This window comes from Pristis pectinata, chromosome 24 (assembly GCF_009764475.1).
Source record: "Pristis pectinata isolate sPriPec2 chromosome 24, sPriPec2.1.pri, whole genome shotgun sequence".
Lineage (NCBI taxonomy): Eukaryota > Metazoa > Chordata > Chondrichthyes > Rhinopristiformes > Pristidae > Pristis > Pristis pectinata.
This window is the reverse complement of record NC_067428.1, coordinates 19,184,852-19,212,441: the sequence shown is the minus strand read 5'-3', so window position 1 is coordinate 19,212,441 and position 27,590 is coordinate 19,184,852. Positions and strand designations below refer to the sequence as shown.

The 27,590-nt window shown below is 39.0% G+C and overlaps 1 protein-coding gene across 6 annotated transcripts; it reads left to right on the top strand.

Annotated features, from left to right (window-relative positions):
- The first annotated feature begins 397 nt into the window (after window positions 1-397).
- On the top strand, window positions 398-27,344 carry LOC127582628 (small glutamine-rich tetratricopeptide repeat-containing protein alpha-like). 6 transcript variants are annotated; one of them, XM_052038088.1, is made up of 14 exons: window positions 485-547; window positions 4,344-4,569; window positions 7,934-8,058; window positions 8,355-8,491; window positions 11,012-11,115; window positions 14,025-14,109; window positions 14,909-15,008; window positions 16,433-16,537; window positions 20,317-20,455; window positions 22,578-22,640; window positions 23,073-23,110; window positions 23,205-23,300; window positions 24,547-24,669; window positions 25,471-27,335. In XM_052038088.1, the coding sequence occupies exons 4-13, from the start codon at window positions 8,392-8,394 to the stop codon at window positions 24,656-24,658; spliced, it is 942 nt and encodes a 313-aa protein (XP_051894048.1). In that variant the 5' UTR covers window positions 485-547; window positions 4,344-4,569; window positions 7,934-8,058; window positions 8,355-8,391; the 3' UTR covers window positions 24,659-24,669; window positions 25,471-27,335. The 6 variants fall into 6 exon arrangements, with proteins under 6 accessions (XP_051894047.1, XP_051894046.1, XP_051894048.1 ...); XM_052038089.1 differs by lacking the exon at window positions 4,344-4,569 and having other exon boundaries at window positions 491-547; XM_052038085.1 differs by lacking the exon at window positions 7,934-8,058 and having other exon boundaries at window positions 501-565; window positions 25,471-27,344.
- The last annotated feature ends 246 nt before the right edge of the window (window positions 27,345-27,590 follow it).

Genomic DNA, 27,590 nt, shown 5'->3' with positions numbered 1-27,590 from the left:
TAAGAACTATACTTTTAAACATTATTTTAAATTTAAACTTATCTTGTTAACAGCAAATCAGCTCTCTGCCTATCATTAACCAGTCATGTGGAGAACAAGTGCACACAGTGGTCATGAGCAACACATAAAATTAGCCCGCGTTCCAGAATGAAAATTAGTAACAGAAACAAACCGTGCGTCCCTATTTAAAGCTATGCGCGACACCGGCGCATGCGCCGTGGCTGAAGGGGACGCGTGGAACCGGCGCATGCGCTGTGGCTAAAGGAGACTCGTGGAACCGGCGCATGCGCCGTGGCTGAAGGGGACGCGTGGAACCGGCGCATGCGCTGTGGCTAAAGGAGACTCGTGGAACCGGCGCATGCGCCGTGGCCGAAGGGACGAGTGGAACCGGCGCATGCGCTGTGGCTAAAGGAGACGCGTGGAACCGGCGCATGCGCCGTGGCCGAAGGGACGAGTGGAACCGGCGCATGGGCTCTGCCATCTGGACGTGCTGCTGACGGCACTTGCGCAGTGAGGTGCCGCGTTGGTCGTGGAAGTGTCCGCGTTGGTAAGTGTCAGGGAAAAGGTGAGTTTAAGGGAGTATTCTTATAACAAGAGCCCACAGGGCCGCCAGAAAAGTGTTTTGTGATGGGGAAAGGCTTTACCGCATTCCAGAGTTACAGTTTAGGTGCTGTGAGCTGGGTGGCCATGTTGGTACTTGCAGGTGAGGAGGCCCCCAGACATGGTAGGCCGAAACTGGAATGTTCTGTCCTTGTGTTGGCTGCACAGAAATAGCTGGTACATTCCTTGCTGATGCCTTTGTACATCTGTTACATTAACGGATATGCAAAAGTAGCAATGAAATTTAATGATTCAATAGGATTAATGGTGCATTGGTTCTATATTGACATAAAGACGCTTCATTTAATGTTGTCGATTTTGTTCACTGTTTTGTTTACTCATATCAGAGCAGATCTGTAACCATGAATGCATGGAAGAAAGAAAATGTTCCTTTCAAGTGGAATCCCGCTTTGAAAGACGAACTATAGAAAAATACAGTGGATATTGGAAATTTGAAAGAAAAAATAGAAGATGCTTTAAATATTTAGAATCTTATAATTGGATGAGATAATTACACTTGACTGCATTTTTACTTATTTGGCAAAACGAATTAATATTTGGGAAGTAACAAAACCATCTGCTGACAATTTGCAGTAGTAAACTTGATTGAGATAATGTAAAAAAAAGTCTTTTATACATTACTCTAAAGCTATTGTATATGAAGTAATTGAAGTGAAAAACCAAATGCCAGAAATCTGAAATAAAAGCAGAAAATGCTGGAACTACACAGCAGATCAGGCAATATCTCCAGAGAGAGAAGCTGTTAATGATTTATGTTGATGACTTTTCATCAGAACTAGGAAAAGCTAAAAATTAAACACTTGATGCTGCAGAAAAGTGGGAAGGGATGGAGAGAACAATTCTTTGTTTGAGAAAAAGTGGAGACCAAAATAGGCTGAATGACAAATGGTGGGACTATCAGCTGAGAGGCTGGTGAAGGCTTCTGAATTGCAGCTGCTGCTGGAGAAAGACATAAGTAAGAAAAGGGGTGGTTGGTGAACAACAGTGTTGAAATAGTAAGAAGCATAACCTTACTGTTGCTGGAAATGTAAAATAAAAGAATGCTGGAAAGATTCAGCGGGTCACAAAGCATCTGTGGAGAGAGGAAAATGGAGTTGATAATCTTCCATCAGAACTAGTCAGTTCTGACAAAGACTGGAAAAACTGGTTATCTGAAATTGTTGAATTCAATGTTGAATTTGAGGGCTGCAACCATTTATGTAATTCATCTGTTCAGTCCAGAAGAATGACCAAGTTTCCAGTTGCCTGTCTCTTTAACTCTCCTCCACTTGCACTCTGACCACTTGTCTATGGCCTCTTATGCTTTTCAACAATGTCCAAACTGGTCACTGGATAAGTAACATAATTATTCTACCATATCATCAGAGTCATAAAGTAGGGGGAAAAGCCTTTTAGAGCCAGTGAGTCTTTGGTCATCAGCTACTTATCAACACTAATCTCATTTTCCAGCATTTGACCTGTAGCCACGGCAATTCAACTCATCGTTTATCTAGTTCTTAAGATTCTGGTTTCACCATCCCCAGAGGCAATGCACTTCAGATTCCAACCACCCTTTGGGTGAAAAAAGTTCTCCTTCAAATCCCCTCTAAACCTTCTATCCTGACAAGCCTATACCCTCTGGTTATAGATACCTCTGCTATGGGGAAAAGTTTCTCACAATCGACCTTATCCAAGCTCTTCATAATTTTGTTTACCTGAATCAGATTCCTCCTCAGCCTCCTATGCTCCAAGGAAAATAAACCCAGTCTATTCCATCTTTTCTCATAACTGAAATGCTCCATCCCTGACAATATTCTGGTCAATTTCCTCTGTACTCCAGTGCAACCACATCTTTTGTATGGTATGGTGACCAGAACTGCACACAATACTCCAAGTGCAGCCCAACCAGTGTTTTGTAAATTTGCAGCATAATGTTCCAACTGTTATATTCTATGCCTCCTCCTGTGGAGGCAAGCATGTCACTCTGTCTGTGTTGCTACTTCAAGGGAATAATGGACTTTAACCCCAAGGTCCCTCTGTTGATACATTTCTTATCACCCTACCATTTTCTTTTTATGTCCTACCCCTATTTGACTTCCCAAAATACATTACTAGGCACTTGTCAGGATTAAATTCCATCTGCCAGTGTTCCACCTCCACTTTCCATCTGATCTACATCCAGCTGTAGCCTTAGACAACCTTCCTCGCGATCGACAACCTTCCTCGCAATCTACAACAGCACCAACTTTAGTGTCATCTGTATACTTACTAACTATACCCACTTCATTCACATCGAAGTCGATAATATATATCACAAATAAAAAGGATCCCAATGCCAATCCCTGCGGTGCGCCACAATCAGAAAAGCATCCTCCCAATCTTTTGGTGGCTACTCTCTTGTTCCTGATATACTTACGGAATGTCATGGGATTCTCCTTAATTTTGCTTGCCAAGGATATTTCATGACCCCTTTATGCACTCCTAATTTCTTTCTTAAGTCCTCTCCTATATTCCTTAAGATGCTCTCTTCATTCTAGTTGCCCTTACCTGCTATATGCTTACTTTTTATCCCTGATAAAGCCGTCAATATCCTTTGTCATCCAAGGTTCCTTAATCTTGTCATTTTTGCCTTTCGCTGTTACCGAAATGTGCATGTCAGCTGCCATTTCGCCTGCAAACAGCTGTTCCCAATCTATTTTCACCAGGTTCTCTCTTACACTGTTGAAATCAGCCTTCCTCCAATTTAAGACCCTAACTTGAGGATCAACCTTCTCCCTTTCTATAACTACCTTGAAGTTTACATAATTATGGTGTCATTGGCCTATTTCTGCATGATATTGTTTCTTAAGTACTGCCATTATGTTCCTGAATGTAGGTCTACTTTTGCCAGGTCCTATGTTACAATATTGAAATTCTGATGTTACCAGTTTTCACTAAGGTATCATCAACCTGAAACATTAACTCTGTTTCTTTCACCTCAAGTGCTGCCTGGTTTGTCAAGTATTACCAGAAGTCTCTACATTATTTCCAGAGTTTCTGACTGAGATTAGAAATTTCTTCACTAATGAGTTATACCTTAATTCTCTATTCTAGAGGAATCTGAATGCCCAATATATTCAAGGTCGAAATAGATTTTAGTTTTTAAAGGTTCTCTAGAGCTGTGAGGATGGGGCAAGAAAATGGGCTTCAGAATGAGGATCAGGCATGATCTTATTGGATGCCTTGAGGGGCTGCCTGACCTATTCCTGCTATTCTAATGTAATTTTTTTAGCTTGTTATCAAACTCAATTGATGTATGACATTAAGTTGGATCAGCCATGATCTTACTGAATGGCGGAGCAGACTCAAGGGAGAGAATTTACTGTGGTTTTATCTGGTAGTTCTGTATTTGCATACTACATTTGAGCACTCCGTGTAGTTGCTATAATAATTCACACTTTTTTAGTATGCATTTGCATCACCATTTCTTTATGGTATCCTTTACCGTAGTAGTTTATCTCCGGTCTTACAAAGGCTCAGTCTACTTTATTCCTGCTGTGGCATTGTACCAATTGACCTTGGGCTCTTGTCTGAATCAGAGTACTGTATATGATGATTACATTATTGATAAATATAAAAAGTAAGGCTGGTGACTTGTTGATGTCACAATGGGACAAAGAAACTTATTTTAAGCTGTTTTGACTAACAGTTATAAAACGCTGGGCACTTCTGAGATGAAATGACAAACAAATTATATTTTGCAGAGTTCCTTTGCCAAGAAACAAGTAAATTGAAATTACAAAACAAAAACTCAAAATGCTGGAAATTCAAGCAGCTTCTAAGGAGCAAGGAACAGAGTTAACATTTCAGATCGGAAAACTTCCCTTGGGTTCTCTTGTCGTAGCTATTTGACTTCATGACATAACTCCACCTTACAATAATATTGAAGTGAAAAATCATCGGCTGGCGTTGGCGTTTGTACTCAGAACAGTGAGCTTTTGGCTATTGAAACTTAATTAAGTCTCACGCTTATGTAAATGCTGTCAAATGTGGAAGTTTGAGACTTGCTGATTGACAGATAAAGCACTACTGTCAATGTTTTACCCTGTTGGATTCTAGATGTCCCTGTACTCCAGCATAATGCTGGAAAATTGTCACTCAGATCTAATAGCTGCTCAAATTACTCTGACCAATGTACCAACAATCTCAATGTGTTCTGCAGCACTACTTCCATCGTTATCTTTGTAGAAAAATCACAATAACCTTGCCCCAGGATTCATGATTGTTAATCTGCAACTGATTATTTCCTTTCTTGATACTGAGTTTGAGACAAAACTGCACCTATGAATCTTTTAATCCCACAAGTGGAGCAGGGTTTTAACAGTGTTGTTTATAATTCCCCTCTTTCATTCATGCAAAACTGTCGGGGGTGAGATAAGATCTGGATCTAATGCCACAGAACAGAGCATATGCATTCTTAATATTGGCTTTGATTATAAAAAAAATCCTTTTTTTTTCTTGTTTGCCCAACCTTTCAGCCTATGGAATCAGCTTTTCCTTTCCTGTCCATATCCCAGTAACAGGACACTGGAAGTTGCAAAGTCTAGTTTGAATGCCTGCACATGTGCTTTTCTTCTTTTTCTGAAATCTAAACAGGAAATATTGTTAACTCTCCCAAATTTTCTGTTACACATTGTGGATAGAGTCATAGAGTAATGCAGCACAGAAACGGGCCCTTCAGCCCTACTTGCCATGTTGACCAAGATGCCCATCTAAGCTAATCCCATTTGGCCCATATCCCCCTTAAACCCGTCCTGTCCAAGTGTCTTTTAAATGTTGTTATTGTACCTGCTTCAACCATTTCCTCTGACAACTCGTTCCATATACGTGCCACCCTTTGCATGAAGAAGTTACCCTTTTGGTCCCTTTTAAATCTTTCCCGTCTCATCTTGTACCTATGCCCTCTAGTTTTTGATTCCCTTTCCCTAGGAAAAATGAGATAATATTATTGTATTTCTTATTGTCACTTATCTCACCTCAAAGCATTTTTATTACAGCAATTGTAGAGCCTTATTATATCAATAACAATTGTATGTTATGTCAATTGTCCACTTATTTAAGGCTGAGATAGTAGACCAATAAATGATGACTATAAAATCAAATAAACCCTTGGCTAATTCATCCCATGTGTAATTGGGTGATAAGAAGTAGCAACAAAGAAAACTGAGCTGAGTCCTCCTGAAACTGCTCAGGACAGATCACAGGGATTTGGAGCAGATACCTGAAACATCAAGGTTAAGGTATAACAGTGAGATTTACAAGTTTCAAAAGCTTTTAGTTCATGAAAGCTGAAATGGAACTTTAGAAATAACCATTCTGTCACCATCTCTAAAGATAAATGGCATAATACTTGAATACATGCAATACCCACACTCCAGGCAGAGTTGCAAAGCTGGTAACTTCATCTGTTTTGCCTGGAACTATAGATTCCATAGAATGGATGCCTACATGTGTATAGAACTATAACAAGGAAAAGTACTGTATTTAGACAAAATACTTGTGCTTCAAGCTTTGATAGTCATTTCTTCAGAGCAAACATTAATTATGTTTAATTGTGGTGGTGATATTTGTACATAAGCTAAGCTTTGCACTTAGGCGAACACAGGAGAAAAGTGAAATTCATCACCACAAGGGGTAATTGAGGTGAAGGTTATGAATGCATTTAAGGAAAGCTGGATAGATTTTGGATAAAGGACAAGCAGTTATGCTGAGAGGGTTGTGTGAATGAGGAAGAAGCCCATGTGGAGCAAAAACACCAGCACGCGTCAGTGTGGGGAAGTTGCCTGTTTCTATGTTGTGCATTCTGTGTAATTAGTAAAACATCTTGATTAAATTATTTATAAACTCATATAGCATGGAACCCGGCCATTCGGCCCACTGCGTCCACCCTAACCAATGGGCACGCAACTATATTAATCTCATCTTCCAGCACTTGTCCCATAGCCTTCTATGGCTAGACTATTCAAGTGCTCATCTAGATGCATCTTAAGTGCCATCAGCAAGTCTGCTTCTACCACTTTGTCAGGTAGTGCATTCCAGGTACCCCCCAGTCTCTGGGTCAAAAAGGTGCCCCTCAGATCCCCTCTACACCTCTTGCCCCTCACCCTAAATCTATGTCCTCTAGTTCGATATGGAGAAAAAGTTTCCTGCATTTCATTCTATCTATACCCTTAATAATTTTGTATACCTCAATATCATCCCCTCTTAACCTCCACCACTCCAGGGAAAACAGGCCTAGTCTCTCCTCATAAACTGAAATGTTCCATCTCAGGCGACATCCTGGTGAATCTCCTCTGTACATTCTCCAGTACTATCATATGTTTCCTATAGTTTGGGCAGACTATTTGATATCTCCGTAACATTCAATTATTCACAGACCTAAAACGTTGAGCAGTGCTTTGTATTATATAAACAGAAGTAGTGGGGAGAGAAATGGTTGACAAATGATTCCCCAGCCTGAAATATTAACTGTTTCTCTCCACAGATGCTGCTTGTTTTGCTGAATATTTCTAACATTTTCCAGCATTTGCAATATTTTGTTTAATGCACTATTCGAAATAGAAGTGATACATTGTCCGTAACCAAGTTAAGTGGATTTTTCGATGGCAGGAAATAGTTTTTAGTGATTGTACTACTCTTTAATCTGAAGTGTCAGCAAGAGTAATAGGTTTGGTCCCTGATCTTCATTTGCTAAGTTTCTCCAGAAGTTTACAACATCCTGGGGCACTTGACACGTATGTGTTACAATTTATAACTTTCCCATCGTTCTGTATCCACATAGCCTATTTAAGTATTCAAAGAAGTTGGAAATCCCATCTCTGGGGAAATAGTTCACCTTGGAACGAATCATGGCTTTTTTTTATGACACTGCTCAATGGCCTTGAGCTTTCCATTTTCAGACAAATGTGATAAAGATGGACTTGATGAAAAAGCCACACATATTCCCCTGCCATCACACTGGAAAAGCCTACCCTATGCACTGTCATTGAATTTCCCTCTCAAGTTGCAGAGACGTCATAACTTTAAGTCATCATTTACCTAATGTGGTTCTTGATTGTCAAAGTTTGTGATGTGAAGGGGGAAAGTTTAAAGGAGATGTGCGGGCCAATTTTTTTTTCTACACAGAGAGCGGTAGGTGCCTGGTACGGTTTGCCGGGGTAGTGGTGGAAGTAGATGTGATAGTGACATTTAAAAGGCTTTTAGACAGATGCATGAATATGCAGGGAATGGAAGAATATGGATCATGTACAAGGCAGAAGAGATTTAGTTTAATTTGGCATCGTGTTTGGCACAGATATTATGGGCTGAAGGGCCACTGTTCTATGATGTCTGGAGGATGTTCCCAAGATGAACTGAGTGAAATGAATTCTTAGCACATATCATACACCGACTCTTATGATGAGCTTGGGTCATTTCAAGGTTTGTACATTCAAAGTTTTATGAACAGGCTAGCACTTGAATACTAACACTAACATTAAGTCAGCAATCAAAATTAAACAGCATCCCGCTTAAGCAAAACCATTACATTTAGTCACATTAAAGTATATGAAAATGTGACTGACAGTTTGTATAGATGTCAGTCACACTTCTGGATGCTATTATATGACTATGAATCTTGGATGTTACACTAAGGTAAAGCATGTTAGTTCAGCATTTTAAAATGTTATCGAAATTTTTGAGTAATTTTACTAATTAAAGTATTTGTCTCTATTAAGTGCATCGATCTGACAAATTTATCATAGAAACCCCATAATGACGGACAATAAACGCCTCGCCTATTCCATCATTCAGTTTTTACGTGATCAGCTTCAGTCTGGGGATCTGACTTCAGATGCTCAGGAAAGCTTAGAGGGTAAGTGATTATTTGGAGCAACATAATTTTGGGAAGGGACAATGAGTGTGATAACCTGAAAAAATTTGTCATTGAGCTCTGTAACTCAATGTAATAGGGAGAGTTAATAGAAGGGAATGTGTAGATGTAGCATATTTAGATTTCCAAAAGGCATTTGACAAGGAGGCTGGTGCATAAATTAGAAGCCCATGGTATTGGAGGAAGTGTGTTAGAATGGACTGAAAACTGGCTGTCTAATGGAAAACAGAGTTGGAATAAATGACTGGAAGGAGGTAACAAGTGGAGTACAGCAGGGATTGGTTCTTGGCCTGCAAACCTTCATTATTTGCATTACATACTGTTCCTTGCTCAAGGTAGTTAATGTTTCCAAATATGCTGATATGAAAACATGTGGAAGGGCATGTTGCAATAAGGATACTGTGATTCTGCAACGGGATATGGATTGAGTGAGTAGGCAAAAGATTGACAAATGGAGTTTAATGTGGGGAAATGTATGAGAAGTCAAAAGGCAGATTATTATCAAAATAAGTGAAGTATAGAGGGATGTAGATATTCTAGTCCATGAATCACAAAAAAAACTAGCAGGCAGATCCATTAGGTAGTTAAGACAGCAAAAGGCATTTGACCTTCATTGCTAAGGGGTTGGAGTTTAAAAATATGGAGGCTCTGTTGCAATTGTACAGGGTGTTGGTGAGGCCTCATCTGGAATACTGTGTACAATTTTGGTCCCCTTACCTAAAAACAAAATATAGCAATATTGGAGACAGTTAAAGCAGATTCACCAGTCTAATTCCTGGGGTGAGAGGGTTGTCCTACCAATAGAGACTAAATAGGTTGTGCCTGTATTCCTTGGAGTTTAGAAGAATGAGGGGTGACTATTCAAATATATAATATCCTAAAGGAGTTTAACAGTGTAGATCTTGGGATGTTTCATGAGTGGGAGAGCCTCAAACAAGGAGACATAACTACAAGATAAGGGGCTAGTCATTTAAAACTGAGGTACATAGAAATTTCTTCTCACAGAGTGGCGATTCTCTGGAATTCTCTCCCTGGGAGGTGGTGTAAGCATGATTATTATTAGTATTTAAAGTGGGGGTGGATAAATATTTGATAAATCGAGGAGTATGGAGAAATGCCATGGAAGAGGAGTTGAGGCCAGCATAGATCAGCCATGATCATATTAAATGAAGGGCCCGATGGCCTACTCCTGGTTCTATTTTCTAAATCTTTACATAAGTATTTTTATTTGAAACTGGATGAGTAACAGTGTAAGGAACACTGTCATCCGTTGTCTGCTCAATATACTATACTAAGTGGAGACACGACTGCAGATGCTGGAATGCAGAGCAAAAAGCTAACTGCTGGAAGAACTCAACAGGTCAAGCAGCGTCTGTGAAGGCAAAGGGATGGTCAAGATCCTGCATCAGGACAGGGAATGCAGAGGGAAGATGACCAATATAAAGGTGAGAGGGAGGGGTGAGACTGGGGCTAGTGAGTGGGAGATGATGGGCAGATACAGCCAGGTGGGGAAGGGTGACTTTTGAGGCTGATGGATGATAGGTGGAAATAGATAAGGAAAAAAATTGGACAGATGGAGCCAGGTGGGGGAAAGGGGGAAGGCAGAGGTTCAATCTGCCCATCATCCCTCCCTTACTGGGTTCCATTTACCGCCTTGCAGTCTTTGTCTCTACCTTCCCCCACCCCCACCTGGGTCCATCTGCCGAATTTTTTTTTCCTTATCTGTTCCCACTTATCACACATCAGCTTCTGTCTCAAACCTCCCTACTTCCCCACCCAGCCTGGTTCCACCTATCACCTACCGCTGTTCCTCACCTTTATATTGGCCATCTTCCTTCTGCCCTCTCGGTCCCTCAACCTGAAATTGCCAACCATTACTTTGCCTCCACAGATGCTGCTTGACCAACTGAGTTCCTCCAGCAGTTTGGTTTTTTCTTTGCACAATTCTCTATATTGGTTTTGCCAGTCCTACATTCTTGCTTTCTCAGCTGAACAGAGCCAGCATCCAGGTAAGTCATGTCATTATGAGCTCCTTTGTGGTGAAGCATTTGTTGGTGTATTCATAGGGCAGCTTGCATGCACTGCCTCAGCTAGAAGAGGTACTGGGTGGAATTCTACATGCACCTTCATGGCGTGAACAAAAGATATCAGCCAACATATGCATTGTCTGAATTGCCATATCTGTTGAAAGTTTTATAGCACATCTTTGAGGAAGAAGGAAGTCATTACCTGTAATATCATGGGACTTTAACCATATTGGACCTGATACATTTAGGAAAAATGATTTGTAAAAAGGTATGCAAAATTAAAACATAGTTAAATACCAAACCAACCCTAATCAAATATAAGAACCATTCAGGTACATGGAAATTGAGTCTCTCAGTTGAAAAATCTGATGGTTAATTGAAAGATGGTTATTGGTTGTTAATAATTCACCTGGCTGAAATGCTAGATTAATGTATGACTATATCTTAAATGATATATCAATGATCTTGACAACAGTTGCAGTTCAGTGTTTGGAGACGGCATTTGGCATCTCAGTGGATAATGAGGATCTTGCTGTATCTCGAACACTCCCAGAGATTTTTACAGCTGCTATTAATGAGGTAAAAGTTGAATTTGTTAAGAAGTAGCTGCAATTAACTGCTAGCTGCAGTTTTGCTAAGTTTATATTTAACTCTGTATTCTGATTCTGAAATTGGTTTGTTCTCACAAGATTTTTGTTGAATAGATCCATCCATATCATGACTTTACTCATACTTAGCCTGCTATGCAACTTTCTAGATTAATTCTGCTCTATTTGCTGCTTTATCTAAAAGCACCAACTGAACACAAGAACTGTGAGTTGATTCCCCACTCCCTGTTGCAGGTGGTTGGGAATTCATAGAGCATAGAAAAGTACAGCTCAGGAACAGGCCCTTCAGCCCACAATGTCTGTGCCACCATGATGCCATATTAAACTAATTCATCTACCTGCACTGATTACTCTGCCTGCATATCCCTCTATCCACTGCCTGTTCATGTGCCTAACTAAATGTCTTGTAAATATCACTGTTGTATCTGCTTTCACCACATGCAGCATGATCCAGGCTACTGCCACTGTCTGTGTTTCTAACAAAAAACTTGCCTCACATATCTACTTTAAACTTTTATCCTCTCATTTTAAATCCATGCCCTGCAGTATTTGACATTTCCACCCTGGGAAAAAGACTGTGACTACCTATCCTATCCATAACCTCTCATAATTTTATGTACATCTATCAGGTTGCCCCTCGGTGTCCAGAGAAAACAATCAGAGTTTGTCTGACCTTCCCTTATCACTAAAACTATCTAAATCAGGCAGCATTCTGGTGAACCCCTTTTACACCCTCTCCAAAGCCTCCACATCCTCCCTCTAATATGGCAACCAGAACTGCGCACAATACTCCAAATATGACCTTACTAAAGTTTTTTATACAGCTGCAACATGATTTCCTGACTTTAGTACTCAACACCCTGATGATGAAGGTAAGTATGCTGTATGCCTTCATTACCACACCACCTACTTGGGTTGCCACTTCGTGGGAGCTGTGGACTTGTACCCAAAGACCCCTCTGTACATGGATACTCTTGAGGGTCCTCCCATTTACTGGATACTCTACAGTTACATATGACCTCCCAAAGTGCAGCACCTCACTTGTCCAGTTAGATTCCATCTGCCATTTTTATGACCATATTTCCAACTGGTTTATATCCTGGTGAATCCTTTGCTATATTTCCTCACTGTCCACAGTGCCACCAATTTTTGTGTTGTCTGCAAATTTACTCATCAGCCCACCGACATTTTCGTCCAAATCATATACAGATATCACAACAAATCGAGGTCCCAGTGCTGATCCTTGCAAAACACCACTGGTCACAGACCTCCAGTCAGAATAACACTCCTCCCCCACAACCCTCTGTCTTCTACGGCCAAGCCAGTTTTGAATCTTCGTCGACCAAGTCACCATGGATCCCATGTGCCTTAATCTTCTGGATCAGCCTACCATGAGGCATCTCGTCAAAAGCTTTACTAAAGTCCATGTATACAACATCCACTGCCCTGCCCTCATCAATCATCTTTGTCACTTCCTCAAAAAAAACTCAGTCAAGTCTGTAAGATGTAACTTTCCCTGTACAAAAGCATGCTGACAAATCCTAATGAGTCTATGCTTTTCCAGATGCAAGTAGATCCTATCCCTATGAATCATCTCCAGTAATTTCCCTACCATTGATGTAAGGGTCACCAGCATATAATTTCCTGGTTTGTCCCTATTGCCCTTCTTAAACAGAGCAACAACATTGGCCATTCTCCTGTCCTCTGGGACCTCGCCTGTGGTTAAAGAGGTTACAAAGATATCTGTTAAGGCCCCAGCAACCTTCTGTTTTGCAGCTTTCATATAACCTGGGATAGATCCCATCAGGCCCTGGGAACTTATCCGCCTTAATGATCTTCAAGAGACCCAACACCACCTTGATATCAATGTGCTCTAGAATATTAGCATACCCCTCCCTGATCTTGCTGTCCTCCATTTCCAAGCACTGTTGTTATAATTCTTAAAAAGTTATGTTAATTTTTTAAAAGGCAGCATCTTCCTAACTGTAAATGTACTGGACTGATGGTAATAAACATTTTCTGGTGGTCCTTAACATGCCCCCGAACTAAGCAGGAACAAAATAAATTGGGTAAATTTTTGCTGTTTGTTGGCCCACTAGGAAAATCGTATAAACTAAAATTACTTAATGCATTGGGCACTGTGAATTTTTGCTGTATGCAGGAATGCTTGGTTTTCAACAATTGGAACCAGAACAGGAGAGAGAGAGGGGGGGAAAATGTGAAACGTGTGTACTATTGAAGATATTGTTAATTGTTCAATCAACTTGCTTGTTTGGTGATTGTAACCTATTCTAGAATAAATAACTTTTTAGTACTTACATTTTAAAAATATTTGTCATTGAATGAACATGATGTAATTAGCTCTACAGAAACATTATTTTAGTAATAACCCAATGTAGTAATTTTAAAAAGATCTGACTTTTTTATATATATATTTGCATATCTCTCTCTTCCAAAATGCCCAGGCATAAGTTTTTCCTTGTTTCATTCATCTTTTTTCTTTGTCGTACTTTTCTTATTTTGTCAAATGACCGTTAACTGACATAATGCATGAGAAAAATGCATCAGTGAAATGGAGGTTGCTTGAAACCAAATGAAACCCATATTCTCCATTTATTTCCAAATTGGATGCATCTCAGTTCAACTGTTTCATGTTAAGTGTTAGTGTACTTGAATGAATCTTGGATTTCCTCCAGATTTTAAGTCTTAAGTTACATTATGCTCTGTTGGAAATTTGCTATATATCTGTTTTTCTTTTATTTATAAGATCTCTCTTGTCTCATAACCCTTACCAAAAAAAAATTTCTTGATCTTTCGTATTGAAGGTAAAATCAAGTTGCAGTTTTTTCCCAGTAAAATTTTTATAATATTTGCCTACAGGAGATACCTAATGTGGTTGTGGACTCTGTGCTTCCCTCTCCAACTGTTGAAGATCTCTCAAAAGCTGAACTATTGAAAACCGAAGGTAAAAATAATTATTAGCTGTATGTTACATCATCTCATTGCTAATTTATTTACTGGATTAAACAATGGCTTTTTGCCAAGAATTTTTGCAAAAATTGTCACTGAAGTAGGATGCCACCTTTTAGTGTCTGTGTGAGTAAATATCCTTAATTAGCAGGCTAAAAATTTCACTTTCTGTCTAACAGCTGTTAATAGTAGATCTGTGCCTTAACAATACATAAATTAGTGATTTTTTTTTCCTTTGGTTAACGGGTATTTTTGCAGCAGATATCTTGATGTACAAATTAAATAGGAAATTATAAAGTTATGGGGAAAGACTGGCAGTGGGACAAATTGGACAGCCCAAGTAGATGACACCAACTTGGGCCAAATTATTCTATAATGAGGTTTCTGCTTTTGGTTAAACCAGTCTGAACAGAACTCTGGTGCGTCAGTACTAAACCCTTTACGAGCCTAATTGTTGAACCAATTGCACCGGTTTATTTTCTCCAGATGCAGGCAACATGCTACCCTGAATTTGACGGTGTTCCATGACTGGTATTCACCTAACTATCTTAATCTCAGTTTTCACCCTTTAATCTTCATGTAGCCACAATCCCCAAATTAATTTTGGTCCTATTCGCTATAATACAAAATATTCCAATCATTGATTTACTGAAAGTTGGGAATTGTATGAAAAAGCAAAGCTGAACGTAGTCTATACCAGAGATCTTAGAATCTACAATTGTTTGTAAGTATCCACAAGGGAGAGAAAGTTTCTTTTGCATGTAACTGATTCTTATTTCCCTTTCACCATTCAGGAAATGAACAGATGAAAATAGAAAATTATCCGAGTGCAGTGGATTACTACACAAAAGCTATTGAATTGAATCCTAACAATGCAGTTTACTTTTGCAACAGGTATGATCGAAACCAGTTTTGTTTACTTTGTGTTGCAGATTGATCTGTCATATTCTTGGATGCAGTATATAAAAAGTCTCTCATATGAGCTATGATTTTTAGTAGCAAGATGACTTCGATGTGAGAGATATATTTACCATTTTTATCAGGCAACTTTTATTCTTGATGTGTGGCGACTCACCGTCTAGTCGGGCGAACCGGCTCGGCAGTCGGGTCGCGCGGTGTCGGAGCGACGAGGCTCAAGATGGCGGCGGGCCTCGTCTTTCTGAGCGACGGGGAGAACCCGCGCGCGGGAAAGTCCTGATGACGTAGGACTTACGTCATCGCCGGTTCTGGGGGGGGGTTGTGTGGCGACTCACCGTCTAGTCGGGCGAACCGGCTCGGCAGTCGAGTCGCGCGGTGTCGGAGCGACGAGGCCCAAGATGGCGGCGGGCCTCGTCTTTCCGAGCGACGGGGAGAACCCGCGCGCGGGAAAGTCCTGATGACGTAGGACTTACGTCATTGCCGGTTTTTTGGGCGGGAGTTTTCTCCCTTAAAGGGCCCGCGCAAGGCAGGAAAATAAACCAGTTCTGTTTGGCAATCCTCCGAGTGAGTCTTGTTTTATTCCGCGGTAGCAACCGCTACAGATGTTTGGCTTTCTGGTGCTACTTGTTGATTGCCTGCTGAACAGTCATGATCTATACCTTCTATGTTCAAATTATCTTTTTTTTACCTGATCAGAGCTCTGCCACTGCACTGCCTTGGTAGAAGTCAAAAATCCTTTGGCATTATTTTGAAGGGATGTTAAGTTCTCCTACTGTGCCCTGGTTAATATTTATTACTCAACCAATAGCACTAAAACAAATTATATGGCAATTATTATGTTGTTGTTTTGAGAGCCTGCAGTTTGAGTTGCTGAATTTTCTACATTTAAGAGTTAGTACACTTCAGAAAGTACATTATTGCCTGTAATATAATTTGGATATCCGGACATTGTGAAAGACACAACAAATTTTAAGTTCCCTTTCTTGCATTTTATTCCAGCATCTGTAATCATGGTAGTACCAAAGAGTGCACAGAGAAGAGACAAGAAATTAATTCTACCTTTAGAGGACTGAATCTTAAAAGAGAGCAAGCCATTGAGATTTAAAAAGTGACCAAGGTTTCTTCTGGAGGGATGTGGACCATGTGCAGGCAGAAGGGCTTAATTTAATCAAGCATCATTAGGTTAATTAGTTCAGCACAACATTGTGGGTGGAAGGGCCTGTTCCTGTGCTGTACTGCTCTATAGCTTTAATTTACAGCCGAAGTATAAGGTGGTACTGCTGTCTCTGATTTGTTTTATTGCAGCAAAATCCAATACATTATTCTACATTGACTGCTGGAATATTGACTGCTGGAATATTAACTGCTTTTCACCTGCATCCATTTCTGTTCTTTTCCAGGGCAGCAGCATACAGTAAACTAGGAAATTACACTGGAGCAGTACAAGACTGTGAAAAGGCAATAGCATTTGACCCATGCTACAGCAAAGCCTACGGCAGAATGGGGTGACTAGAATTTTATTTTTATTTTAATACTCGTCTTTCCTCTGCTTCTTGAAGTTGTTAGCTCAATGTTTTTACAAAGGGTAATTGTGGGCACATAGTTTCTCAAGTGGAATTTCATTGTTCAGTCTAAATATTGAATATTAGTTGACCATTCAAGTATGGGAGAGCATCATGGGCATACATGAGCTCATCCTTGCAAGATATCTTTCAAGTTAACTGGCAAGAAAACTAACAGGAATCCTACGTGACTAATACAGCATGCTGTGGGGAAATTTGTGACTCAGCTGCCTTGTTAATTGATATTGGAAAAAATGCCACTTAACAGGTATCAAAGCTGGTTTGTGTATTTGTTAAATGCTGCAGTAACCATTTGAGATGTTGAAGGTTGTGTGTAGAAAGTGATTTGTACCTTTAGCTATTGAAGCAATGCACAGATTTAATCAGTGCTAATGTTTGAGAATTATATTTTACACTGATTCTTTTTTGTGATTTTAGTCACAAAACTTGGTCAAGGATTTTATATTGTAATTAGTCATTTGTATGTGTGTTACTGCACAGAGGTTTTCCATGGGGATAGTAGCAGTTAATCAGCAACAGTAAATAGCAGTAGCACTTTTCTGGACACAGGTGGTTAGATTTTTTTGTTCTGGTGAATGTTGTTTACTCTTTTGTTTTATTTTTCTTTTACTGTTCAGCATTTTTTCCCTCTCCTGTGAAACAGTACAGCACTATCTAAATCCAAATTATGTTCTACACAATAGTTATCTGTAAGGATTTAAACAGAACCAGGAAAAAACAACAGATTAAGGAATAGAAAGATGGGCACTGAAATAATTGATGCATGTTAGTATTACCACCAACCCTCTCTTGTAATGATCCAGCATCTCTGACCAATTTTCACAATCAGGAATTAGGATGACCAATGACTTTGCTATTTTACTGCTTCAGCCTTTTGCAAACCAGTTATTGCTGCAACTGATTGGGCATTTTGTTACATCTGATGGGAGACTTCTCTCTACAGATCTACACTAGTACTCAACTCAAACAGCCTTGATTCTTGCATTCTCTTGTGGTAAGTCATATGGTTTAGAGTGCTTTTTACTAGACCAACATTCAGAGGCCTGAATCATTAATCCAGAGAGATGAGCTTGAATCCCACTATGGATTGGGGTATTATTTTAAATAAATCTGGGATTAAGAAGTTAGTGTCAGTGATCTGTTATAAAAATCTATCTGGTTAATTTATTATCCATATACTGTGAATGAATAAAAATAAAAAACTGATATCTAGTCATGAATGAGTTAATAATTTCTTTCATCTAAATATTGACAAGGTTAAAGCCATCATCCTCAATCCTTCCAACTCGCTCCAATGGGTTGAAGCAGGTAGTGTATTTCTCAGTGTCATTTCTCAGGCAGCTGACCAACACCATCATAGTGTAGCCTTCCTTCAGCCTGCCCATAGTGGAAATCATTTATGCCTTTGACAGTTGAAGACGAGATTATTCTGATGAACAACTTCTCAAAATTGTTATTAAATCAGGTAGCATGTCTGGGGAGACAGAATTAACTTTTCAGATTAATGAACCAAAGTAGCAAACCAGTTCTGATAAAAAATGTCTTTCGTATTTTAGGTCTCGAGCACCTGTAGGATTTTGCTTTTCTGTTACTTTCCCCAGACATGCTGCCTGCTTTAGCCTGCCTCCTATCTTTCACTACATGTCAGCTCATCAAAAAGTCTTGCGACACATATCTGTTCTCATTTACTCAGCACCTCAGATTGAAAATTTTGTATTTATTTAAATTGCTTAGTGATTGTGCCCTCTCTTTTACTGGAACCTCCCCTTAGCCATACACCCAAATGTCAAATGCTCCCTTATCTCTGATTCTGAACTTGTTTACATCTCTTTTCCTATCACCGCATCTATTTTTATTTCCTTTGACAGCCATGCTTTTAGCTGTCTGGACTCAAAATCATGGCATTAATTTCCACACCTCCCCTCACCGCCCCCCCCCCCCCCCCCTCCCCATCCCCATTAATCATGTTCATAATCACCAGCTTTTCAAGTAAGGTTTGAATCGATTGGGTTAATGTGCAGCATGGGGAGGTTTTATGCTGAAGATGTCTCCTTTATTTCTTCATTTAAGCAAAAAAAAAATGTTCATTTGTTATTTCTTTCACATACCTTAATGTTCCTCCCAGACAGCTTCAACAATGTCAAAATCCTACTTTTGCGTCATGTAGCTATTTAAAGATAGAGCATCAAATTTGAGGAAGAAGTAATAATACAGGGATTTTAAGCAGCTTTTCTATGTGTGAGCCCTGCAATCAAATAAACAAGGCATTTACAGCTGGATGGTATTTATTGGGCATGAAAATCTTGGTTTTAATCCCAATGACTGCTGGTATTTGCTCTCAGGCTTCCTATACAGGTACCTATTTCAGATAAAGATTTTGTTTCGGACTGTGGTATTGCCAAGCTAGGAAAAGTTCTCTTTGGAAGAATAACCTGTAAATCTGGAAGCGCTCATTAGATCAAGCAACATCAGTGTGGAAAGAAATAGACTTGATGTTTTGTTCCTTCGTCAAGATTGGGAAAGTAAAAAGACAAGTGTGTTTGAAGTTTCAGAGCAGGGGAGGATAGAGATTCTAGTAGGGTGAAGATCAAAGTTGTCATGGAAATAATTGGACATGAAGACGAAAAGAAAATCAAATTGAAAGGGAAATGTACAATGTGTGGAGAGGATGAACAAAATCACCTGAAATTGTTATATTCAATATCAACTGCTAAGGGCTATAGCATACCCAAATGAAAGATGAGGTGCTTTTCCTCAAGCTTACATTGGGCATCAGTGGAGCAATGTGAGAGGCTGAAGGCTCTGAGAACAGAGTGGGAATGGGATAGTGTTCAAATGACAAGAGGCTGGAAGATCAGAGTCACTCTTGTGGACTAAGCAGAGGCATTCTGCAAAGCGGTCACTCAGTTTGCATTTGGCTTCTTCAGTGTAGAGAAGACCTCATCACATTCACTGAATGCAATACACTAAACTGGAAAATGTTTTAATTTAGAGTATTTCCACTTCAGTTCTTGTTCTCACCAGAGCTGCAGTAATCATCATAATCAATTGATCTCAGTTGGGAGCCTGTGAAGGTTGGAAGTACATAAGAGGCCTGCAGCATACTTAAATATTCTGTTTGCTTCCAATGTTTTTCAGACTGCAAAAAAAAATTTCTTGAGGCACAAATGTCATTCTGGCTCATACAGTCTCACACTCTGCTCAGTGAAGTGATGAATTTTGTTCAAGACCTTGCATTCGATTTTAAGCCTTAGTCCAGACTAGAATCTCACTGCAGTACTGAAAAGGTGGTATATCATCAGAAATCCATCATCATTTGTGCCTTAAACTTAGGCTGAATCACCTGCTTGGGTGAAGCAAAAGATCTCATGGTACATCTTGAAGTATTAGACACTCTTCCAGAGTCCTGGCTAATGTTTTTTTCCTTTGAGTAACACCACACAAAAACAAGTTAACCGGTTATTCATCACTATTAGACCTTGTACTGATATACTATGCAATGAGTTATACCTTGCCTGTGAAGTCCTTGGGTTTGATGAAGCACCAGGCAAATTCAAGTGCCTTTTAACTTTGTGTAAAGTCTGAGGTTACCTAAAATGTAATTATAGCATTTTGCTTTTCTCTAATGTCCTTCAGTGGTTGCACCTTATTTAAAGGATACCAAATGTGTTTCTGAGTAGAATTGATTTGATTCATTTCAGGTTGGCCCTGGCCAGTCTAAATAAATACAGTGAGGCAGTTAATTACTATAAAAAGGCTCTGGAGCTGGATCCTGACAATGAATCATACAAAGCAAACCTCAGTGTAGCAGAACAGAAGATTAAGGATGCACCAAGTCCAGTAAGTGCTGAAATAAGTATTTGCATGTATGACAAGATTTTGTAAAGTTCACATAAATGCAATATTTTGTCTAAACTAACTTTCAAATTATTTCAACATTATTTGTCATAATGTTACACAAAAATAAATTCAGCAATTTTGTGAAATGTGAGAGAATTTGAAGAGTGGTTTCAGGTTTAAACAAAAATTTCTCTTCTATATTTTAAAATTATTTGTTTGAGAATATTATCTTTTTAAAGAAGATTTTTTTTTCCCTGAAAGGGATCACCAAGGGTTTGCATCTTTACTGCTAGCTAATCATTTTGTCATTATTGAGAAGTTGTCCCGAACAACTTGGTGGTGGTTAGAATTACATTATGGCCAGGTTTAGAGGATTCCTTATGGCATGACAGATTCCTTATGAAGGGGGCATGAATATATGATGACCACCAGGAGTACAAGCTTTTAAGAGAAATTTCATAACGGAAAGAGAGCTAATTATTGTTACCTGGAGTTGTTAAGGCAGATAAATTTGTGATTATGCGAAAACTTGTTGGATACATGAGAAGCAAATGAATATGGGTTAAAAATAGAAAATACTAGAGAAACTCAGCAGGTCAAACAGCATCTGTGACATTTAAGTGATGAATTTTCACCTGAAAGGTCATGAACATGAAACATTAACCTGTTTCCTCCACCCCCCAACAAACATTGCCTGAACTGACCTGGTGAGTGTATCCAGCATTTTTCTGTTGTTATTTCAGATTTCCAGTATCTACAGTTTCTTTGTTTTTAAATGCATAATAGAACAAGACTTTGAGAAGAGGTCAGGAAGAGGCTTCTGGAGTTTAAACATATGCATGGGTGAATTAAAGTAAATGATCTATCCTACTGTATGTAATTATTTTCAGTGTACATTATTAGCTGTAGCAAGGAAGGATTAACTATCATAGTCTCTTCACATTATTATTTCACAATTTTATGGGTGTGTTTAGAGATCTGATAGCTTTGATTGTGGTGAACATTTAAAGGTAGATTTTACTTAAACTGAGTTCTTTTTGCAATGCCATTGGCAGAACTTTTAAACTCAGACCCTCTGGAAATTTCCACATAAATCCTTTTACCTTTCCTGCACCTGAAAACCCATAAAAAGATAATTGGGTGCAGAAGTAGACAATATGGGCCCATCAGAGCTTCTCTGCACTTTAGTACCAAGTTCCCACCCTATCCCCAAGTTCTTACATTCCTTTAATGCCCAAATATTTATTTATTTCCAGTGTTGAATATACTCATCCGAGTATCCACAGTCCTCTGAAGTAGTGAATTCCACGAAGGCACGTTAGTCCTAGATATCTAGCTCCTGATCCTGACACCATGCCTCCGATCTAAGACAGTGCAGCCCAGGGAAACCGCTCACAGCATCTACCCTCTCAATCTCCCTAAAAGCTTAATGTGTTTCAATATTTATGCTTTGTCTCCTAACAAACTTTTGGTCACTTTTTCTGATGCTTTTTCCCTTTTAATCTATTTTCATTGTCCTTTGCCTTCACCTCCACCACCAAGTATAAATGCCTAGAAGTTTAATTGTAACACTTTTTCAACTTTATGCGATATTCTAGCTTACTTTAGGACTTGACTTGCTACTGAACATAAAAACAATTAAATAGGACATGTCCAAAGTACTTCTATTGCATCCATAAGATTGCACCAGGTGTGTGTTATACCAACACAGACTGCACCAATTTCTATAATCCCAGTTATATATGTGAACACAATACCTTTTATTTGTCTGTCTTAATTTTTTTTTGGATACAGAGTTTGTAAGTTTTGGTATTCTTATGCTCTAGCTTTAGGTAACGTGGAAATATTTAAAGGGACTAGATGTAATTAAACTACCTTGTAACTCCTTGAATGTAAGCTTGCAGTCCTTTCTATCCAAGATGGGACAGTAGTAATTATGAGTAGAGAATAAGTCAAGCTTGTAGTCAAGCTTGGTGAATGACTACTGAAACAGGAGTCTTTTGCCTTGCAATTGGGTGTAATTGAAGTTCCTTAGGGTTCCCTTTCCTTCTTCTTAATGATGGCCTCTCTTAACTAAAAATACTTTTTCTCTAGCTCATAGAATTTGTTCTTTCTCCCCCAGACAGGAGGCAGTGGTGGATTTGATCTGGCAGGCTTACTGAATAATCCAGGTTTCATGAATATGGTAATATTGTATAGCCTCTTTTACTTGCTCCTTTTTTTATTATTTTGTTTTTCTTGTAATTAGTTCTACCTCAAGATACTGTTTAAATTAATAATAGCCTGACTCTTCCCACAACTGTTCTGTGACCAGCAATTCAACTGTCTTCCAGTTGGTTGAGATGGACAATCTGTATGATTGCTTTCTCCAGTCAGCCGACTGGCAGCTGAACCACTAAATTTATAATAGTGTTCTCTCCAATGGCTATTTGGAAAGCTATTTCCATATTTAGGAGAGTACTGTGCCCCACAATGAGCTCTATTTCTGCATGAATTTGTAATAAATAATTATTAACAATTTAACACAAATAAATTTCAAGAAATGCCAAAGAATTTAATTGTGTACAGACAAAGTGCATTCTAACAGACATCACTTTTCACTGATTTCCATTTTTAGGCATCTAATCTAATGCAGAATTCCCAAGTACAGCAATTGTAAGTACCAGTATTTAATTAATTGGTTTCTCTTTGTTTGAATTTCAGGTTTTCTGCATTCAGTTAATGATTTGTTTCTTTTTCTGTTGGATAGAGTTTCTGGAATGATGTCTGGATCCTATGGTCCAGTAGGAGGAAGCGCAGGAGGGCCTGGAACAGGAGCCAATGACATTGCAGGCCTCATCCAAGCGTGAGTGTTCTTTTCATATAATATCCCTCCTCCCTCGTACCATTTTTGTTAATCTCCTCATGCACCCTAGTCCAACATTTTGATGTTTTTCCTCAAAGTAATTTAGTAAATTCTGGGGTTTAAAGCAAATGAAAGTAAATTCTGTGGAGCTTGAGTAACTTGCCTCCAACAGCAATGGATGTCCTCTGCTCAGACACTTCAGTACCATACTGAGCGATTGCTGGGCCGAAACACATTCTGCCTTCTCTACCCCACCTCAGCTGGGCGTGATATTTGAAAATGATTTGGGAGCTCTACTGGTGAACACTTAACATATAACCAATGCCAATACAATTTATTTTATCTCTGTCTTTTTGGGAAGCAGGCTACATGTTGTCGTACTTATTTTTAGTATAGTCACTATTATTATTTCATTAAATGTGAAGTGCTTTGGACTGGACTAAAGATTTGAAGGATCCAGTATAAATGAAAGGGTTTGTTTTATCTGGAAGATTTTCTGTATCATTAATTTGAAAAATGCTTAAATGTAGAATAAATTTCATATAAATGTAGAATTAGGAGCAGGACGAGATGACGTAACCCCACAAGCCTGCTCCACCATTTAGTAAGATCATGGCTGATCTGATCGTAATCTCAACTCTGTATTTCCATCAACCTGTGGTAACCTTTCACCCCCTTGCGTACCACGTTTCTTTCTACCTCTTGTTTAAAAATATTCAAAAGCTTGCTTCCACCACCAGCTTTCAATGAAAGAGAGTTCTAAAGGCAAACAAAATTCACTTCATCCCTTTCTTAAATTGATGACTCATTTTAAACAATGACCTCTAGTTCTAGATTCTCCCAGGAGAGGAAACATCTTCTCCACAACCACCCTGTCAAGACAGCTCAGAATCCTGTGTGTTTTCAATCAAGTTGCCTTTTAGTTACTGAGATGGCATCCATCTTTGGGCTTTTGGGTCTGTTACCATGTTCAGGGTGCCTTGGGCTGTTATGTTGGGTCTAAGCAACTTATGTCAAATAGTGTAACTCCAGATGTTGGCATTTTTACTGTTTCTGGGACATGTATGCAAAATTGCAGTATCCCCAATTTCCTGCTCACAGGAAATTGGGGATACTGCCCCTCTTCTTAATGTAAAGTGCTTTGGTTGGAGGGGCCGGAGTTGTCTTGAGTAATGGAATGGCACTAAATTCATGCCAATCATGGCTCATTTCTGTTGTGACTTGTTTTGTTTCTGTTTAAACACAGAGGGCAGCAGTTTGCACAGCAGATGCAGCAGCAAAACCCAGAGCTAATTGAACAGTTACGGAGCCAAATCAGGAGCCGAACCCCTAGTGCCAGCAATGAAGAACAGTCCTAACAGCAGACGAAGTGAGTGTTGTTTTGACAGCTAACTGGAGATGTATGCAACATGTGGTAAGATACCATTTTTGTTCAGGAGGCATGGTAGTGATTGTAAAAATATACAAGGTATATTCCTTAGTTTTTATTTTTCTTTAAAGTGTGAATATAGAGCAAGTTCCAGCTACTTCATAGACACCAGAAAAGAAAATATATTTAATGATTGGAGGTGCAGTGCCTTTCTAAAAGAGTCTCTTTAAAATGAAACAAAGGCCAAATAAAGACAGAAGCTTCAGAATTCTACTGTCTGAAATTCTCTAAATTTTTTGCTTCCTTCCATTTCTTCTGGCAGCACCACAACCTACGATTGATGAAATGTTCTAAAAAATCCATTGGAAGTTCAGAGTCTGCAAATTGAGAATTTTGAGGCTCTCTGATACTAGTTTGCCTGTGCACTTCCAGTATTTTTTTTTTACCAACTTAGTGTTCCAGTTTTGATTCCTACTTCTGTTCTGATTTAGCTGGTAATGGTCAGGATGGCAGATTTGCACTGTTCATCTGTCGTGACATTGATTGCCATCCAGTGCGCCTCACCCCAAACAGCATGCCATCCTGCTCCTCCCCTTGGCTAGAAAGTGCACATGAGTAAATTGGACACTGCTGTAACAGTCATGTAGACTGTAGTCTTGCATATGAACAGCTTTTATGCTTCATACAAGAGGCTGATACCAGTGGAGCTACACCCAACTGCATTGTTGTAAATGTTCTTTGAAACCAAATACCTTTGGTTTTGATTGCTTATTTTGCTTTTGGATGTTTTTAATTTTGCAGGAGACATGGGCCGGTCCAACCCTTACTACCACTACCACTAGTTCTTCTGCAAGTTGAGGTTATCTTTGCCATGAGGAACTCAAAATAATGGTTTCTACTGTCACTTGCATGTTCAGGCGGATACTCAGGGCGAAGAGCCGACAACTTGTACACAAGAAATTGAAACAAAACTGGGCTTTCAGGCTTGCAAAAGCATCTCATCAACTTTTTGTGGAATTCCATGTATTGAGCTTTCTGTGATTCTCAAGTTTTTTTTTAATCAGAATTGTCAGAGGAACACCTAACTGCACTGTCACTTCAGATCATCTGTCAACCTGCAAGATTCCTTTGTTTCTTAGGGGGAAAAAAATCTACAGAACGAACAGCAGTGATTTTATACCTCGCCTTCTCACAATAGTGGCATTTTTATTGATAATTTGGTACTGTTTAGCTTGCAAAGCTTAAGAACTTTTTTGTTGCCCGAAATATTTTTCCAGAATTTCAGAAGAATAGACCAGCAGAGTCAGTGTTTAAACTAAATACAGCATATGGGATGACTAACATCATGTTTTTCATTCATGTAGATTTTCTTTTAATGGTGTATAAGATTGTCTGTCTGAAAATGTCACATGGATTTGTGATTAGCTTTTTAAAGCAAGAAATGAACACCAACCTTAAGGTGGCCCTGTGACAATTATTTGAAATATCACTAACATCACCAGCTTGACAGAACAGAGATTAACTTCCATTCTGTAGATGATAAATTTAGGAAATGCCTTTACAGTGTGGCCCTCGGTGCATGCAACAAAAAGGTAACAAGTTATTAATTGAAATCTAATTGTTCACTGTTATGATTAGTTGTTATTGGCAGTGGTGGGGGGATTGTGGTGGAGAAATGGGGACGGACAGTGGGTCGGAGGTCCCAATTTGGTAATCTCAACCACTTCAGGATACGGCTGCTGTTCCCAGGACTAAACAAACCTCATATTTTGAACAATTTCATGTGCAGTGTTCTGGCTACAGGAATAAAGGAACTTCATTGGTAGCCATTGTTTATAACCTGGTTGTAAAAAGGATAAAATGAAATGAAGGTTCTTTTATGTTATGTGAACTATTTCCATTAATTTCTTTCAACTCACTTATGGAGTCATTTATTTTAATTTCACAATCACTATTCATGGAAGTGTTTTGGTGTCCAGTTTGTGCTCATATATTCAGCCTTTGCAATGTGGATAAAACAACAGGTTTGCTATTGTTGTGGACCGAATCCAACCCAAGAAGCTGATGAAAATTCCTGCAAGAATTGGATGCATTCATTCACTGATTTGTACTGAACTTTCTGGATCACAGAATGCAATCCAGAAAATTCTGATTTAAAAAAAAAATCCAAGAATCCCATGTCATGAAGATTGAAATTAATCAGTTGCCATAACTTGATTTGTCAGGTTCCTTTCTCCTTACAAGTTCATAATGGTTCCATGCCGAAGTACACCAACAAAGGAGAAATACATAAACCATATGTTGCAGGTGACTCAGATTGAGTTTTGATTGTCAGGGCACCCATTTTGATTTGCAATGTTTCAGTGTTATTATTAGCCATCCTTCCAAAAATGAATATTTAAGCAAAGTTCCAGCCCAGATAGACGGTCGTCTTCCCATTTATAATAATGAAGGTTAGTACTTTGCCAATGACATACTACTGCCCCCAGAATAATCTGATAATTTAACATTTTTAATACATTTGAATTGCAGGATATTTGTACATTGTGTTATTTAAATAAAATTTAGGAGGAGTATTGTTCATTTAATCCACAGAAGAATCCAGTGCTATCAAACTGTCACCAGTCAGGATCTCGTTATGTACAACAATAACATAAAGTTCTATACAGAAGTTCACTCTGTGTTTGTGGTGTTTGTATTTCGAAAGTGGTTCCATTTTGTGTTGCATGTATGTTTGAATCCCAGCCCAACATAACACATATGAACAACCTTGCTCATTTTCCCTCCAATTTCAACACATTTAAAAATATGTAATGAACCAAGATGCAGTTTAGAAGACCACAAGTTCTGGTCACACTATAGTAACACACATAGTTACTATGTGTGTTTTTCAAACTTCAATCCTGTCCTGCTTTAGTAAA